Source organism: Varroa jacobsoni, unplaced genomic scaffold (assembly GCF_002532875.2).
Source record: "Varroa jacobsoni isolate VJ856 unplaced genomic scaffold, vjacob_1.0 scaffold_1076, whole genome shotgun sequence".
In the NCBI taxonomy this organism is placed as follows: domain Eukaryota; kingdom Metazoa; phylum Arthropoda; class Arachnida; order Mesostigmata; family Varroidae; genus Varroa; species Varroa jacobsoni.
This window is the reverse complement of record NW_019213978.1, coordinates 86,441-103,168: the sequence shown is the minus strand read 5'-3', so window position 1 is coordinate 103,168 and position 16,728 is coordinate 86,441. Positions and strand designations below refer to the sequence as shown.

Below are 16,728 nucleotides of genomic sequence, written 5' to 3'. Positions count from 1 at the left end.
AAAGTGGCTTACGCGGAGAACCAGCAAGAGAACTGACACTGCGATATATTCCAATTTTTTAGGCACTCGAGAAAAACGCACACGAGTCAAAAAACACCACGCATTGACCACTGCTTGAACGAAGGCCGCTTGAGGAGATATCGAATAGAACAACGCCGATGCAGTTACACCACCGGTAGGTAAAGACACATTACAGCGCATGGCGCGTGATTTGTATCAGCGGTTATCGCGCTTCGGTAACACCAACTGGAGATGCGCGTGCAAAAGCGGTAGCGGCACGAAAACGCAACAGTTCATCGTGATTCATCGTACTGTTTCGTTCCATAGCGGAGAAAGAGTTCAGCGAAGACGGAGACCTAATCGCCGCACAGGAATTAGCGAGAGAGAGAGAGAAACGAAAAGCGGTGGACCACTCTTTGTTTCGATGCTGTTGATGTCTGTAGCTATAGTGCTGTCGTGGTAAGCAGAGTTGTAGCTAGTCGTCATTAGACCCAACTTTGGTCGTCGTGGCTGACCGTTGACAACAATCAAACGACAAAGGCCGAGTCAGCTAAAAGGAGCAAGAAGGCTCTGCGAAGGATCGTGCTCACTGCGCCGAAAGCTGTTACTGCTGCTGTCGTTGCTGGATAAAACCACGTGGAGTTGCTGGCACATAGTTGACCGCGCTTATTCGTTGGGTGCTAGGTGGTTGGCGAACCTTGCTTATTATTAGAGCCGCAAAACTGAAGTGACGTGCGCGTTGATTTCGGTGGCGTATAGAAAGTGTGAACGACGGGGAATAAGGTTAGTGAATAGGTATAGCCCGAAGACAGGTTTGCGCCACTTTGTTTACCGCATTCGTCTAGTTTCACTGTGATTTTAGTACGCTGTCATTTACGGTGGCAGTACAATTGCCGGTGTTCCTACTTACGGCCTATCTATCCACCGGTCAACCTCAAGGAAAATTTTGGACGGTTGGCGATATCAAAAAATTACTGCATTTTACAGTAGCGCTATAGTGTTCATCTACTACACAGGATTGGTTCTCTATAAATCTGCAAAGGTACAACTAGAGGTCCGGCTTCACTTGTTTTGTTCCAGCTTTGCCGATCAGGTTTTTGCATTGCTGAATTCTCAGCTCTGAAATTTCGTTCGTTTCACTTGCTAGCCACGTTTATCTTCGCCGTCATTCGCTTGCACCAGCTTTGATTCATTATTATACGTACTCGTTTTCGACACTTATCTGTGAAACCTTTTTATGCTTAGAGTACATGCACGCACTTCGGTAACTAGCTGACGACTCGTGGAGACGCTCTTTTCAATCATGCAGTGAATGGGTGGATTTCTACAATTTCAAACGTATGCATGGTTCGTGTTTCAACGATAATATGCTAATTATGATAATTGACGATAATAAATGATACGGTGGAGCGGGCAATTGGCTATCGGGTGTTACCTCCCGGCTGAGACAGAAAGGGAGGGTTGAGACATAGAAAGCTCATCGAGCCAGGCGGAACAGAGCACGGTTCTTCAGCCACTTATAACTGAGCAGTGCCTTGATGCAGGTCGCAATCTTTAAATTAGACCCATTTGTAGCAAGCAAAAACGATGCTCTTATTTGTTGAAGCGCGCCATCATCAGCAGATGATCGAGGAGTACGGCTGCAGAGGAAGAACACGACATTGGTGTACGTTAGTTGACCGGGCAACATAAGTTGTTCATTGATATCGAACCATCGGTTTGTTGGTACGAATTCATGCTCCTAACAAAACCGAGGCAGAAAAAGAGTTTGACAGAGCACGATCCAAGCAATACGACGGACGCGTTAGAATTTTCCATACAGGTAGCTAGAAATGTATGTGATGTCTGGCATTCGATGACTATACCTTTTCGGTTCCCTAGTTGCGACTTCCGAATCGTCATCCCGAATCATCATCATCATCTGCACGCGGTGGTGCTGTTGAACTTTTTCACTTTTTTTTCGAAGTTACTTGGCAGTTAAGGGGAGCACCTGCTGCGTCGAAATTTCCAGAACGAAGGGAACAGAAGCATTTTTTAGCTGCATCTTTTTGGATTTCGCAGCATTTATGCTTTTATTGTAATGAAATTCTACTGATTTCCAAGGCGCTACGTTTCAAGCCTTCTTTTGGCCATACGCGCCCGATATTAGTCTGCGACTATATTAGTTACTGCTTTGCCTCGTCACTGTGCAGATTTTCTTACAGAAAAATAAAGCATTAGCAATTTTCTTTTTATTTTCTTCTAACTATCGTGTACTATGTAAAGAGCTAAGATCTGCTTAAACTTTTCAGACAACCACCTTTAGAGCAACCGTACTTAGATAATCATTACCCGTAGAACTGTTGATTACTCTGAACACATCGTCTACTGATTCCAGTTATGTAACTGGGAAAGGCATAATATTAATCTTTGTTAGACTTGATCTGCCAAATCTATAAGTTCATTTTCTTCTTTCCAACCCGTAATTAGCAGATGATTTCAGCATGCATTACGCTTTTCTGTTTTAGCATCATTTTTATTCGTGTACATCATGCAACCCTGTTTTCGCTTAGTCCCGTGCACGCCAACTCCGCAACAGAATGTATATTAACTAGCCAGGTAAGAAGCGTCAATCGCCGAAGCTTATTATCACGATGAATAAATTATCTCTGGAACAATGTACCGTAATAACAAAATGTCGACGAACCAATACAAATGATACACGTTACAAAAAATGCCTGGAGGTAAGAAATGAATTTGTTTGACAATCCGTTTGCTTGCTTGAAACGTTGATATTCGGTACATGATGCTTTTTCAACACTTTTTGGTGCGTTTGCAATACGCATTTTCTCATTGCGATGCCAATGCTGCTATGATGTGTGATGTATCGTCTTTTTAGAAATTGATTCGTAGATGTTCCTCACGAAAACTGGGAATTATTAGTCTAGTTATTCGCCATGGTAATGTGGGACTTGAACCTCAAATCGAACTTCAAATCGTAGTAGTTGTTCCTTGTCTACCGTGGCATGTTTGTATTATATAGAGCAGACAGTGAGCAGGGTGACTGAATCACTGTGCCAGGTCACCACAACAAAGGCTGGTATACGCCGGACTGGCGGATGTCGATTTATTTTGTCACCCAGCCTAGTTCAAGCACGAATCAAGTCCAAAGTTAGGCAAAAGGATAAGCGATAGCACTAATCTGTTTAAGTATCAATAACTCACAGGTCGCGCCAGAAACCGCATTCGCAAGAAGAAATCACCAGCTTAACCAAAACGACCGAAAGCGGTAGCTTTGGTCAGGCAAAAGAAGGACGAGAAGCCGAAAGCTGTGGCTGGCTAATGCGAAAGTGAGAACACCCCACTTCGTACACCTCAGTGTACAGCTGTCACTCGAACTGTCATTTCGGGAGGCGAAAAAAAAGGCTCTGAACGACAAGGGCCTAACCCGAAGGATATCGTTAATTTCCTGTGTATCCCCTAGACAGATGGATTTTTGCAATGACACAAAAAAATAGGAGTTGAACTACACGTTTAAAGCGTAGGGAAAAGACGCCTATTGCCGGTAGAGCACAAGTGGCGAAAATAATAATTTTTTTTTGCCGAAAACTAGAATTATTATTATTACCTTCATTCCTACACCTGATAGCTGGATTAAGACAAAGATCTATTGATGTTTCACGATGACCTGTCAAATTATTGATGGCAACCTAAATCTTGCAGGCAATAAATGCGCATATATTATTCTCTATGAATAACAGATTTGTAATTAGAAAAGTATATGCACAGTGACTTATTATAATAAACGTTTAGGTGTTTCAGTACGTAATGCAATACAGTTAATCGGCGTACAAGTGTACTAAAAAGCAAAAAATCGTTTTCTAAAATTTCAAGCAAACCTATATGCCCAGCTTGTGTATTATGACACTTTCCCTATAATCCGAGCTCTTAAATTGGAAATGTTTCTTTACAAATACAAATGCTATAGAGGCATTATAATTTTAGGGAGCTTCGTAATGGATATTGTGATTTGGCCAAGTTAAACTTTGGCTGATAGAGTGTACGTGAGGGGGAAACATCTGTTCGTGAATACTGTGATCTTGCGTTAAATTGTCGATCGTAGGAATAGACTCGCTAAAGATTTCATAGAGCGAGGAGTCAGTGGTTAGTTAGCGAGCTGATAGCTTACTGCATCCTTTCCTTTCCTTTCCTTTCCTTTTTAGTCTTGACTGACCACTGTAACGAACAAACGCTCGACACTCGGTTGAAAAAAGTAACCTAACCCTTTGACGTAATGGTTAGAGACCAAATCCGTTTGCGAAGGGCTAAAAATCTATGTGACGATAAGGCTAGCTTCGATGAAAGCAGATTGTGATTTGACGCAGTCAATGACGACCTGTTCAAATGCTTTTCAGTGGTCCCTTCACTCATCAAACAGCGTTATCTTTGTGAATTGAGCAAACGATTTGAGTCACGTCTCTGGCAGCTATGGAATCAGCATGCTATCTGGTACCAGTGGTCGTTGCGTCCGTTATTTTATCGTTGAAGAGAAAGACGATAGAAAGACGCCAAGTGAAATAAGCTCTACGCTTGTGTAACGTTGGAGACGACCTGTCGTCATGGGGATCTGATGATTTACGGTTTGTCGATAAATAACAGATACACATAATGCTAGTAATTTTACATTCATATGGAACCGAATTGTACTAATAAGGGGGTCAAAATGAATACCTCGAACGCCGGCTTACGCGCATGCAAAATCAACCCAATCAAACCCGTCTACGTACACGTAATTCAGTTAACCACTTTAAATTTAGTGCTCTGCTTTAGGACGATTAATTAATCTATCGTAATCACGACATGATAAATCCTAGGCATATGTATATTACAGTTATTAGTTATATTAAATTTCATTGACGAGGATCAGTAAATTACCCTGGTGTATTGTTCGTTTTGTTGATGTTGATGTTGAAATTGTTCATACCCTTCAGATGTTTAAAACACAGTATTTAACCGTCGACTTTTATTTCAACTAATAAAGTTATGCTTAACTTCTGAAAACATCTTTTAACCTACAGCTAGTTTACTTGCATAAATATCTATGACTCAGTCAAATAATGCATCAGTATCTCATAGCCAGAACATATGATAGAAACCTTTCCAACCTCTCCTTTCCTAAGCGCCTATAACGCAGATTAGGCTAGGAAGTTTCAAGCGTCTAAAGGTTGAAAAATATATGCATTATGAAAAAAAAAAAAGCCTTTATGAGCAGTGAGCTTATGGAGAACGTGAGGAAGCGAAGGTGAGCTGGCGTCACGGCAACGATATGAACCTATTCGGCCTTTCGTCTGTGTGTCAAAGGCATCTTCGTGCCGAAATTATTGAATGTCCATCTTAGCGTTTTTCCTCGTCGCTTTTTGCCCGTCAATGCTCACAGACATAAGCCTACTTATTTTATTGTTCTTCTTAATTGAGCCCGACACTGCTAGTCCGACGATTCTGTGTAGATGTGCCGTCTCTGTATATTCAAAAAGGGTAATTTTTTCATGAAAAGCCTATCGCTATTGCGGAGAGAATGTTTCAAGTTTACGCGAAATCTGGGGGGTTTTATATCGTTTCAGTTCAATGCTTGATATGATTTTTTTTTACCTTTCTAGCCGACCAGCAGACACATCTTCATGCTATGTGGATAAGGTCCTTAACGAATCCAACTATTACGGGCAAAAATCTTCCTTACTTTTTCTAGCCGGTTAGCAAACGCACTTCATGAAGTCCCTAGCAAATCCAACATTCCCCTACATTATCTATCAATGAGAACTGTTATTTTAAATAATTAAATCTGTTTTTTCACGTAGCTAAAAAAACATAGAAAGCGGGGATATCAATGACTGATTTAGTTATGAAACTCACTGGATAGAAATGGAGTGAAGGAAAGAGAAAGTGATAAATATGAGATAGACGCTTAGCCAGCAAGGACTCGTTTGTACCGTGAGTCCATTAGCCTGGTGTAGTCTCGCCCTGTCTACTTGATCTTACGCTATCCCAATCCGAAGGCCAGTGCTGACGCAGGCTCTCTTCGATGTCCACATAGGTGCTAGATAGCTAGATAAGCAGTATCAGCTTTCAGTGACACGTATCTCTGAGTCCATTGCCTCTTTGACCCTGCCGAGTGGTTGCCCCTTAACTCGAGCGTTTTTGGACACACCGTCTTTTGGTCTGGCTGAGGATGAAATTTGTGTTTTTGATTGATTACTCGGTACTTCTCCATACTGATTATCGTTTCTATACCGAACAGTGATGGGTACCTGCTTAAATTGTTAAGCTACGAACTAGCCGTATCGAGGTGATCAATAAATAGGAAATTGTTAGGCTATCAAGGTCCTATATCAATAAAACGACTCGTTGTTTTACCGGCGTACGGCGTCGAGATTCGCAAGTTTCGTCAAAAAATATGACTTATAAATTCGTTGCTGAAAAAGGTAATGATTGCTCACAATATGGTAAACCATTGTAAGATGAGCAGCATTAGTAAATTTTACTTTATTCAACCCATTTTTGATAATATACAACGAAGTACGTTTAAATCTGTAAGCGGGTGCGCCTGAATGCCTATGTGGCAGCAATTCTTGTGGACAAACAATGATCTTGGAAATCACTTGGCCTATAGAAATTGCCACTGATTTTAGATAAAATATTGAATTGGGTATACTTATGTGATTGTGAATGTGACAACCACTCATCGTGCAGCAAAAACTTCCTTTAGCTCTTGGGATAAAAATAGCATAGGCTATGTATAAATAGGCATCTGTAAAAACAGAGGGGGTCGCTCAAAAAACACTTATCTCCTAAAATTATTTTTTTTTTTAATAGTTCAACTATAGTAGCTAGTGTTCTGCTTTTAGAAAAGATGCGCTTTTACTAATTTTGATTAAAATGTGACTCTTTACGAATCGTTTATCTATTAGTATCAGGCCACTAAACTTTAAGCTCGTCTGCGAATCATATTCTAGCATGGGACGTTTAAGTTAGGCAAGTTAGCTTTTTACACACCATAGTTATACGGTGGAAATTTCCTAGCATGCTTTGTGTAGCATGGAGTGAATCAATTTCAATAATTTTTTAGGTACAAAGGAGTATTGAAGCATGGCATACAAGCGACCTCGGGCACGACTTGTGCTTGAAGATGGCACAGAGTTCGAAGGCATTGCTTTCGGAGCAACAGATAGGCATAAATCGGGTGAACTTGGTACGTGTGAGACCGACATATTCAGAAAACAATAATATTGAGTAAAACAAATAATAATATTTAATAATAAATATATGATAATATAAGTACTGTTGAATCACTAGTTGGAATCACCTATTTCCGAGACGAGTTTATACACCCTCTGGCTGTACAACGTTTTCACTGTTTTCTCGTAACTGCGATGTGTAACACTTAAGAGCTTCGCGTTGCCCTTATCACTTGTTCAGTTAAGTGGTTTTCAAAAGGTCTTTATTCTGGAGTAGTTAAATAGACGAACCTAACGTTTGAGTCCACGTCACAATGGCAGTATTTCAGACTGGTATGGTAGGGTATCCGGAATCATTAACCGATCCATCATACTGTCGCCAACTTCTTGTACTCACCTATCCTTTAATCGGTAACTATGGAGTGCCCTCCACTACCGAAGTCGACAAGTTCGGCATTCCCAAGTAAGCAGGCATTATCTTACTTCGTTTTGTGTCATGACAATATGCTTATTATACTATAAACCTATGAGTTGATCTCCATCGCGTAAGTTGAAATCATCACTTCGAGTAAATCGTTCGCTTATATGCTAATCAGGGATTTCGACATCAATGTATGTTTTTTCATTAAATGATGTCTGGCAGATTTATGGAGTCAGGACGGATCTGGGCATCGGCCTTAATAGTATCTGAACTGACCGAGGGCTATAGCCATTGGAATGCTAAACGCAGCCTTCACGAATGGATAAGAGCGGAAGGTGTCGCTGGTATAGAAGGAATCGATACTCGTCATTTGACGCAAATCCTTCGCAAAGAAGGATCGGTACTGGCAAAGATCATCATCGGGGACGCGGACGCATCCGATCAAGTATTCGAAAATCCAAACAAGTTCAACCTCGTTCGTGAAGTTACGTGTAGCGCGCCTGTGACTTACAACTCGAAGGGCTCGCCTCGCATAATCGTAGTAGACTGTGGCTTGAAAAACAACCAACTGCGATGTCTCCTCCGTCGCGATGCCTGCGTGACGGTGGTTCCTTTTGATTATGCCATTCATGAAATGAAGGGTAAGTAGATAAATGTTCTCGCATGTCCTAGACTAACTGTTGTAGCAGTGAAACAAATTGCTGAAAGATTGAGTGGATAAAGAGATTTAGGTCCTTAGAGTCGAAATAAGCGTAGCGATTTATTTCATGTACTTGGTGGGCGGGCACCAATTAGTACATTCTGATGTATCACGTACTCCCCTTCGTGTAAATAAGGATGTTATTAAGCTTAAGTTTTTATCTACGCACTTATCAATGTCAATCTCGTTTAACAGCCTATGTGTACTAATGAAACTCAATATGCATTTTTCATTCGGTTCGTATTGCTAATAGTAAAGCCTTTGATTATCATTTACAGAACAGGACGGCTTATTCTTAAGTAACGGTCCGGGTGACCCAACGATGTGTTTCGAGACAATTGAGAATATTCGCAAGTTCCAAGCTAAGTTCCCTATGAAACCGACGTTTGGTATCTGTCTGGGTCATCAGTTGTTAGCGTTGTCGATTGGCGCTAAAACTAGTAAACTAAAATATGGTAACCGTGGCCACAATCAGCCATGTTTGCACGAGGTTACAAAGAGATGTTGTATTACATCCCAAAACCACGGTAGGAAGGCTTGCGTTCGTTTTGTACTCTCTTGCTGACTTTTATATACACTTATCCTGAAAATGGAGACACAATATTTGAATATGGGTTTGGCGTAGAGCGAAAAAAAAGCGTCTAGCGTAAAAGAAAGAGAGAATGTTTTGACTCGAATAATTTTATATGGTAAATTAGTCATATAATGTAAGCGTCATTGTATTCAAAGAAAACGTCTTCCCAGCAGCGTCCAATACTAATGCTAAGGTTAATCTTTTCTTCTGCCAGGATATGCTGTGGATGCCACATCTCTGCCAAAGGAATGGGAAGTTCTTTTCACAAACGCTAATGATTTCACTAATGAGGGTATCGTTCATAAGACAAAGCCATACTTCAGTGTGCAGTTCCATCCTGAGCATGACGCTGGTCCGTGCGATATGGAGTTTCTTTTTGACGTTTTTTTAGAAACGATCAGCGAAACAGGCGCCGCCGACGCCATTCCAGTTAACGAACGCATTACGGCGCGGTTTGAAAAACCACTTCATCCTAACTCTGTATTAAGTACACCTTTGGGTCAGAAGCCTCGTAAAGTTCTACTGCTGGGTTCGGGCGGACTGTCGATCGGCCAAGCTGGTGAATTTGATTATTCTGGATCGCAGGCAATTAAAGCGTTAAAAGAGGAGAATATTGAGACAATACTGATCAACCCGAACATTGCCACCGTACAGACGAGTCCCGGCTTAGCCGACAAGGTCTACCTGTTACCCATTACTCCGGAGTACGTCACACAAGTTATCAATGCAGAACGTCCAGATAGCGTTCTACTCACGTTCGGTGGTCAGACAGCTCTAAACTGTGGTATCGAACTCGAAAAAGAAGGCGTCTTTAAGAAATATAACGTGAGAGTTCTTGGTACATTGATTGAGTCTATTATCCACTCGGAGGATCGAAAATTATTCGCAGAACGAGTCGCTGAAATTGGTGAGCAGGTAGTACCTAACTGTGCGGTGTACACATTGGACGAAGCGCTTGCCGCAGCCCATAGGCTTGGTTACCCAGTTCTAGTGCGCGGAGCGTATTGTCTTGGGGGCCTCGGTTCCGGTTTTGCTAGCAATGATGACGACCTACGCTCCCTAGTGAGCCAAGCACTCGTGCATTCTCAGCAGGTTCTGCTGGATAAATCACTGAAAGGATGGAAAGAGGTTGAGTACGAAGTTGTCCGAGACGCTTACAACAACTGCATTACGGTATGTAACATGGAGAACCTTGACCCGCTCGGCATCCATACGGGAGAGTCGATTGTCGTCGCGCCGTCTCAGACACTCACTGACGCTGAGTACAATAAACTGCGTTCAACCTCCATAAAGATTATTCGTCACCTCGGCGTCGTTGGCGAATGTAACGTCCAATACGCACTGAACCCTAAAAGCGATGAATATTATATAATCGAAGTAAACGCCCGTCTGTCACGGTCCTCTGCATTGGCTAGTAAAGCCACTGGATACCCCCTGGCTTACATTGCTGCCAAACTTTCCCTCGGCATGTCATTGGCTTCGCTTAAGAACTCTGTGACGGGTAAAACCACGGCGTGCTTCGAGCCTAGTCTCGACTACGTTGTTGTAAAGATCCCACGTTGGGATCTTGGGAAGTTCCCTCATGTCTCTACACGCATAGGGTCCTCGATGAAGTCCGTCGGAGAAGCAATGTCGATCGGCCGAAACTTCGAAGAAGCGTTCCAGAAAGCGATTCGTATGGTCGAAGGCGAACATGGTTTTGATCCGTATGTGAAGGCCGTTAAGGACGCTGACCTCAGGTCCCCAACAGACAAGCGCATGTTTCATTTGGCAGCCGCTCTAAAACAAGGCTACACGGTTGAACGCTTGCACGATATCACTAACATTGACAAATGGTTCCTCTTCAAGATGCAGGGCATTATTGAGATGTACGGTCATCTCGAAACCTTCCGAGGCAGTGATAACCTGGGTCGAGACATTCTGCTAAGGGCGAAGAAGCTTGGTTTCTCGGACAAACAGGTACACTGTTCCCTGTTCTCCATCACCATTACCCATAAATGGGTTCCATAGCTACCATATATAATATTGATTGTCATGTTTTGGTTATTTTACACCTTCAACGAGTTACAAATCACTGCACGTGTCAACATTTAACATCTACAAGTCAGTCTATGATCGTTGCCGCTTGTCTTTCTATGGCTATTATCATGAACCGTGAACTAATTATTCTTACGGTTTCCGTTATCAACTCCAATTATATATTAATATAATCGTTTATTGCATGGCCAATTTATTCCAGATCGCTGAATGTATTCAAAGTACAGAATTGCGCGTTCGACGAATGCGTGAGGAGCACTCTGTCACCCCGTTTGTGAAACAGATTGATACGGTGGCTGCCGAATACCCTGCAGTGACCAACTATCTCTATCTCAGTTACAACGCAAATTATCATGATATTGCCTTCGAAGTAAACACTGGTCCGTCGACTTCGCAGGTGTTCAACCCGAACTCTATAATGGCAAGTAAAACTCAACTCTGTTCGACGATATACGTACGTTTATTGGGTTTAAGATTTTCAATTAGCAACTACGGCATTACCTTATCAAATAAAACAGGTGGATGTGCGTTTCCCAAATTGTGCCCATATTTTCGAAAAAAAAAAGTGCAGCGTACGAGTGCAATACTATTACTGACTCTCTGTCTAGGTGATTGGTTCAGGCGCTTACAGGATAGGCAGCTCCGTCGAATTCGACTGGTGCGCCGTGTCCTGTATACAGGAGCTACGCAAGCTAAACAAGCAGACCATTATGGTTAACTACAATCCTGAGACGGTCTCAACTGATTTCGATATGTGCGACAAGCTTTACTTCGAAGACATTTCATTTGAGACAGTGTTTGACATATACAAGCTCGAGCAGCCTGAAGGAGTTATTCTCAACATGGGCGGCCAATTGCCAAACAACATTGCCATGGATCTGCATCGACAAGATTGTCGCATTCTCGGCACGTCACCCGAATCGATCGATAGCGCCGAAAATCGCTTCAAATTCTCCCGAAAGCTCGACTCTATCGGCATTGAGCAGCCTCGCTGGAAAGAGCTTAGCTCAATAAAGAGTGCTATGGCCTTCTGCAACGAAGTAGGATATCCCTGTTTGGTAAGGCCCTCGTACGTCCTCAGCGGTGCAGCAATGAATGTCGCTTATTCACACACCGATCTTGAGCGGTATCTGGGTGAGGCATCAGCTGTAAGCAAGGAATACCCAGTAGTGATATCGAAATTCATTCAAGAAGCAAAGGAGATTGACGTTGATGCTGTGGCGCAGGACGGTGAGCTACTGGCAATTGCTGTGTCGGAGCACATTGAAAATGCAGGCGTGCATTCTGGAGATGCCACGCTTGTGACGCCTCCCCAGGATCTTAATGCAGAAACACTGAATAAGTTGAAAGCGATCGCGCAAGCTATTGGACAGGCGCTTTCTGTATCTGGTAAGTATTACGTAATATGTCAATCGGGACAAGAATCTCATAAAACAGATAACTCATCTGCTTTATGGCATTCTTGTTAGGCTGTTCATTTAATACCGACCAAGTTTAAGCGTAAATCCGATCTTCAAAATCGAGAACTTATCTGTCGGGAACCATCTCTTTTTTGCTACATACATCTATTTTTCTATTAAGAATAATGACTACTGGTTTATGTCAAACAATCATTGCAGTTAGTTGGAACTCATAAGTACTTACAATTCTAATTTTAGGTCCATTCAACCTTCAAATTATTGCAAAAGACAATAAACTTAAAGTGATTGAGTGCAACGTCCGAGTATCGAGAAGCTTCCCATTTGTCTCGAAGGTGCTGGACTGCAACCTTGTCAGTCTAGCCACCCGAGTCATTTGTGGGCTTCGCGAAGACCGTGTGGATTGCTTAATGGGCTGTGGAAAGGTCGGTGTAAAAGTACCGCAGTTTTCTTTTAATCGTCTTGGGGGAGCGGACATCCGTTTGGGTGTCGAAATGGCGTCGACTGGAGAGGTCGCTTGCCTTGGAGAGAACCGCTTCGAAGCCTATTTAAAGGCGATGATCTCTACCGGCTTTGTTGTTCCCACAAAAAACATCTTCCTCTCACTGGGCAGCTACAAACATAAGAACGAGTTGCTGCCTAGCGTGCGCACCTTAGAAAAGATGGGGTACCGCCTTTATGGTAGTCTGGGCACGGCAGACTTTTATCAAGAGCACGGAATAGCTATTGAGCCTGTTACATGGCCATTTGACGATCTCGGTCTCGGCCGAACCACCGCAGCAGAAATGGGCTCAATTGTCGATTTTCTTGAGCAGAAGGGCTTTGATCTGGTTATCAATTTGCCTATGGAATCTAGCGGGTCTCGGCGAGTGTCTTCGTTCATGACACAGGGATACCGAACTAGGCGAATGGCTGTAGACTGCGCGGTCCCTCTTGTCACAGACGTCAAGTGTGCGAAGCTGGTTGTCGAGGCTATCCGGTTGATTGGTCATGCCCCACCACTTAAGACCCAGATTGATTGCATTAGCTCGCAGAAGATAGTTCGCCTTCCTGGTCTTATTGATATCCACGTGCATATGCGCGAACCGGGAGCTGTACATAAAGAAGATTTTGCAAGTGGTACTGCGGCTGCTTTAGCTGGCGGTTTTACTATGGTATGTGCTATGCCAAATACAGACCCTCCGGTTACTACTAAGGAAAATCTGTCGATTGCGAAACAAACAGCAAAGATTGGGGCTCGATGCGACTATGCTTTATTTGCAGGTGCCTCAAGCGACAACGTTAAGACGGTACATACAATTTCGACGCAGGTTTGTGCGCTTAAGATGTATCTCAATGCCTCGTACGGCCCATTGTTTCTGAGGTCTAGCTCGGACTGGGTTGCCCACTTTGACAATTGGCCTCACAACGTACCGTTGTGCATTCATGCCGAAAGAGCTACGCTGGGCTTGGCATTGCTGCTAGCCAAGAAGCGGCCTATACATGTGTGTCACGTTGCCACGGAGGAGGAGATCCTGGCGATAAAGGCGGCCAAAGAACTGGGAATCCCAGTGACCTGTGAGGTGTCCCCACACCACCTCTTCCTCAGTCAGGCAGAGGCTAAGGCGGTTATTGGCGAAAAACGCTCGACCGTTAAACCGCCGCTGGCGACAGAAAGAGACGTCCAAGCTCTCTGGGATCACATGGACATGATTGATGTGATCGCCACAGATCATGCGCCTCATACTCTCGAAGAGAAGCAGAGCGACAATCCTCCGCCCGGCTTTCCTGGCCTTGAGACTGCTTTGTTTCTCATGCTGACCGCCGTTAACAAGCGTAAGATAACCCTCGACCAGGTCATTGAGAAGATGTACACTAACCCCAAGCGAATCTTCGGTTTGCCAGAGCAGCATGACACGTACATTGAGGTTGACCTAGATCGAGAGTGGGTTATACCCGAGACACTCCCCTATTCCAAGGCGAAGTGGACACCCTTTGCGGGGATGAAAGTTTGCGGACAAGTGCGAAGAGTTGTACTTCGCAACGAGGTAGTTTATGTCGACGGTAGTGTTCTTGCCAGTCCTGGTTTCGGCGAAGACGTTTTCTCGTCAACGCCTCCTAAAGTTAATACAAGACCAACACATCCGACCGAAGGTTCACCTGGATCCAGTGGCGTCACCAGAAGGCCCCGACTTGATTCGGTGTCTATTCGTAGAAAAGACTCTGTCAAAGCGTCGGCTGAGATCTACAATCAAATGTTTGCCGAGCTCGGCCTAGAGAAGATCGACAATCGAGATAGCAATCGTTTTCAAGAGCCATTTGGTGTCCCATTTATTGACTACTCGAGTATCGCTAGTCAAACGCCTCTAGTTCTTTCAATAGCGCATCTCAGTCATCAATTGCGCGGTCGTCATGTGCTGTCTGCGGATATGTTTACAAAAGAACAACTGCACGCAATTTTCGACCTGGCCCAACAGTACTCGGTGGCAGTGCACAAAAGTCGCCCACTTGATCACGTCTTGCGCGGCCGCGTCATGGCGTCGATTTTCTATGAAGTTTCGACCCGTACACAATGCTCGTTTGCTGCAGCGATGCAACGACTTGGGGGCACTGTCGTTCATATGGACGGCAAGACGTCTTCTGTTCAAAAGGGCGAAAGTCTAGAAGACACCGTGGCGGTCATGTCCGGGTACAGGTAAGTAGTAATATATGTTGTCGACAAAATTGCTCCATCTACTTGGGTATCATCCACTGGCAAAGTTCGCAGCGATACATACTGATAAATTCGAAAGTGCTTCTGTTCATGTTCATCCACTAAAACTAATTTCCAAGCATAGTCGACCAATGGCAGCTCCCGAGACGAACCATTAGCACATAATCAACCGCCTATTATTCTAGTGACATCGTAGTACTTCGTCACCCAGAACCTGGTGCGGTAACAAGGGCCTCGTTGTTTAGCCGGCGTCCCGTTCTCAATGCAGGTGATGGTATCGGCGAACATCCGACCCAAGCCCTCCTCGATATCTACACCATTCGAGAGGAGATCGGTACCGTCAATGGACTAACAGTAAGTACGAGTAATTAATAATAATAATAGTGACAATCATCGCATACGTGCGCCCCATTCTGCCCGCAAACAACAATAATAATCGTATATACAGGTATAAAAGTAGAAGGTTGAAAGTAGGTATTTTTTGCTAGCCGACTCTACGAGCTAGACTGCCATTGATCACAATATCACATAGTATATCGATTGCTTAATATAATATTCGTCCACAGATCACGTTGGTCGGTGACTTGAAGCATGGCCGTACAGTACATTCTCTTGTGCGCTTACTTTGCCACTACAAAGTTCAGCTACGTTATGTTGCCCCAGCTGGCCTCTCCATGCCAGCTCATGTTCGAGAGCTGCTTGATGCTAAGAACGTACCGCAAACGGATATGCATACGCTTGAAGAGGCCATTTCCGATGCCGATATCGTCTATGTAACGAGAATACAGCGTGAGCGCTTCACTGACGTCGCCGAATACGAGCGAGCCAAGGGTCAGTTTGTTATCACACCTCAGCTGATGACTCGGGCGAAACGCAAGATGGCCGTCATGCACCCGCTACCCCGACTCAACGAGATCAGGTATGAGGGGATAACAAGCGTTCTTCAGATCCAAATGGTGTCTTTTAAAAAGAGTACTACTGGACATTTTTGAACAATGCTTATACAGATCAACATATTTCAGTGATTTACCATTTCGGACAACACCTAGTAGCCACTAGGTTTAACTTTACTTTACATTTTCGAAATTTTATACATAGCAGCGCAATAAATTGGTTGATATATGTATGATTTTTCAATATAACATCAATATCCTGACGACACGTTTTTTTTTTTCTACATTGTTCAAATATTTTCAAAGACACCATTATAATTTTTGTGTTGTTTCTGTCTTACAGTCCTGAGATTGATAGTGATCCGCGTGCGGCGTATTTCCGGCAAAGCGAGGCCGGAATGCATATCCGCATGGCGCTTCTCACAATGGTTTTAAGCTGAACTGCCAACGCCATGATGATCATAATCTAAATACTGTTATCTGAAAATGTATAAATGGATATTGCATCATAGCCGCTTGGGCTTTTATCCAGAAAACATGAGTATAGTCCATAGCGTTGGCGGCTGCAACCTGTGGGATAGTCCCACACACAAGACGCTCCCATGGGAGACCTCGGCGTTAGATCCAATAAGCCCATTAATGAGGTCTGCATTAAGCTTCTAAAAATATTTCAAGATAGTTAGCAAGTAATCATTAAATAAAATAATTTTAAAGATCTGTGTGTTTTTTTTTAATATATGTTAAAAATAGCGTTTATGCTTGGAAAACGTCATTCGTTGAAC

At 43.4% G+C, this 16,728-nt stretch overlaps 1 protein-coding gene across 4 annotated transcripts; it reads left to right on the top strand.

The window, feature by feature from the left end:
- Positions 1–647: 647 nt before the first annotated feature.
- r (carbamoyl-phosphate synthetase 2, aspartate transcarbamylase, and dihydroorotase rudimentary) lies at positions 648–16,661 on the top strand. 4 transcript variants are annotated; one of them, XM_086970879.1, is made up of 14 exons: positions 648–783; positions 2,508–2,598; positions 4,395–4,619; positions 7,103–7,225; positions 7,533–7,674; positions 7,855–8,273; positions 8,611–8,859; positions 9,121–10,865; positions 11,146–11,364; positions 11,552–12,332; positions 12,602–15,035; positions 15,239–15,407; positions 15,620–15,972; positions 16,290–16,661. In XM_086970879.1, exons 4-14 carry the CDS (start codon positions 7,123–7,125, stop codon positions 16,384–16,386), a joined length of 6,711 nt encoding a protein of 2,236 aa, XP_086827005.1. In that variant the 5' UTR covers positions 648–783; positions 2,508–2,598; positions 4,395–4,619; positions 7,103–7,122; the 3' UTR covers positions 16,387–16,661. The 4 variants fall into 4 exon arrangements, with proteins under 4 accessions (XP_086827005.1, XP_086827004.1, XP_086827006.1 ...); XM_086970878.1 differs by having other exon boundaries at positions 3,207–4,619; XM_086970880.1 differs by lacking the exon at positions 2,508–2,598 and having other exon boundaries at positions 691–783.
- The last annotated feature ends 67 nt before the right edge of the window (positions 16,662–16,728 follow it).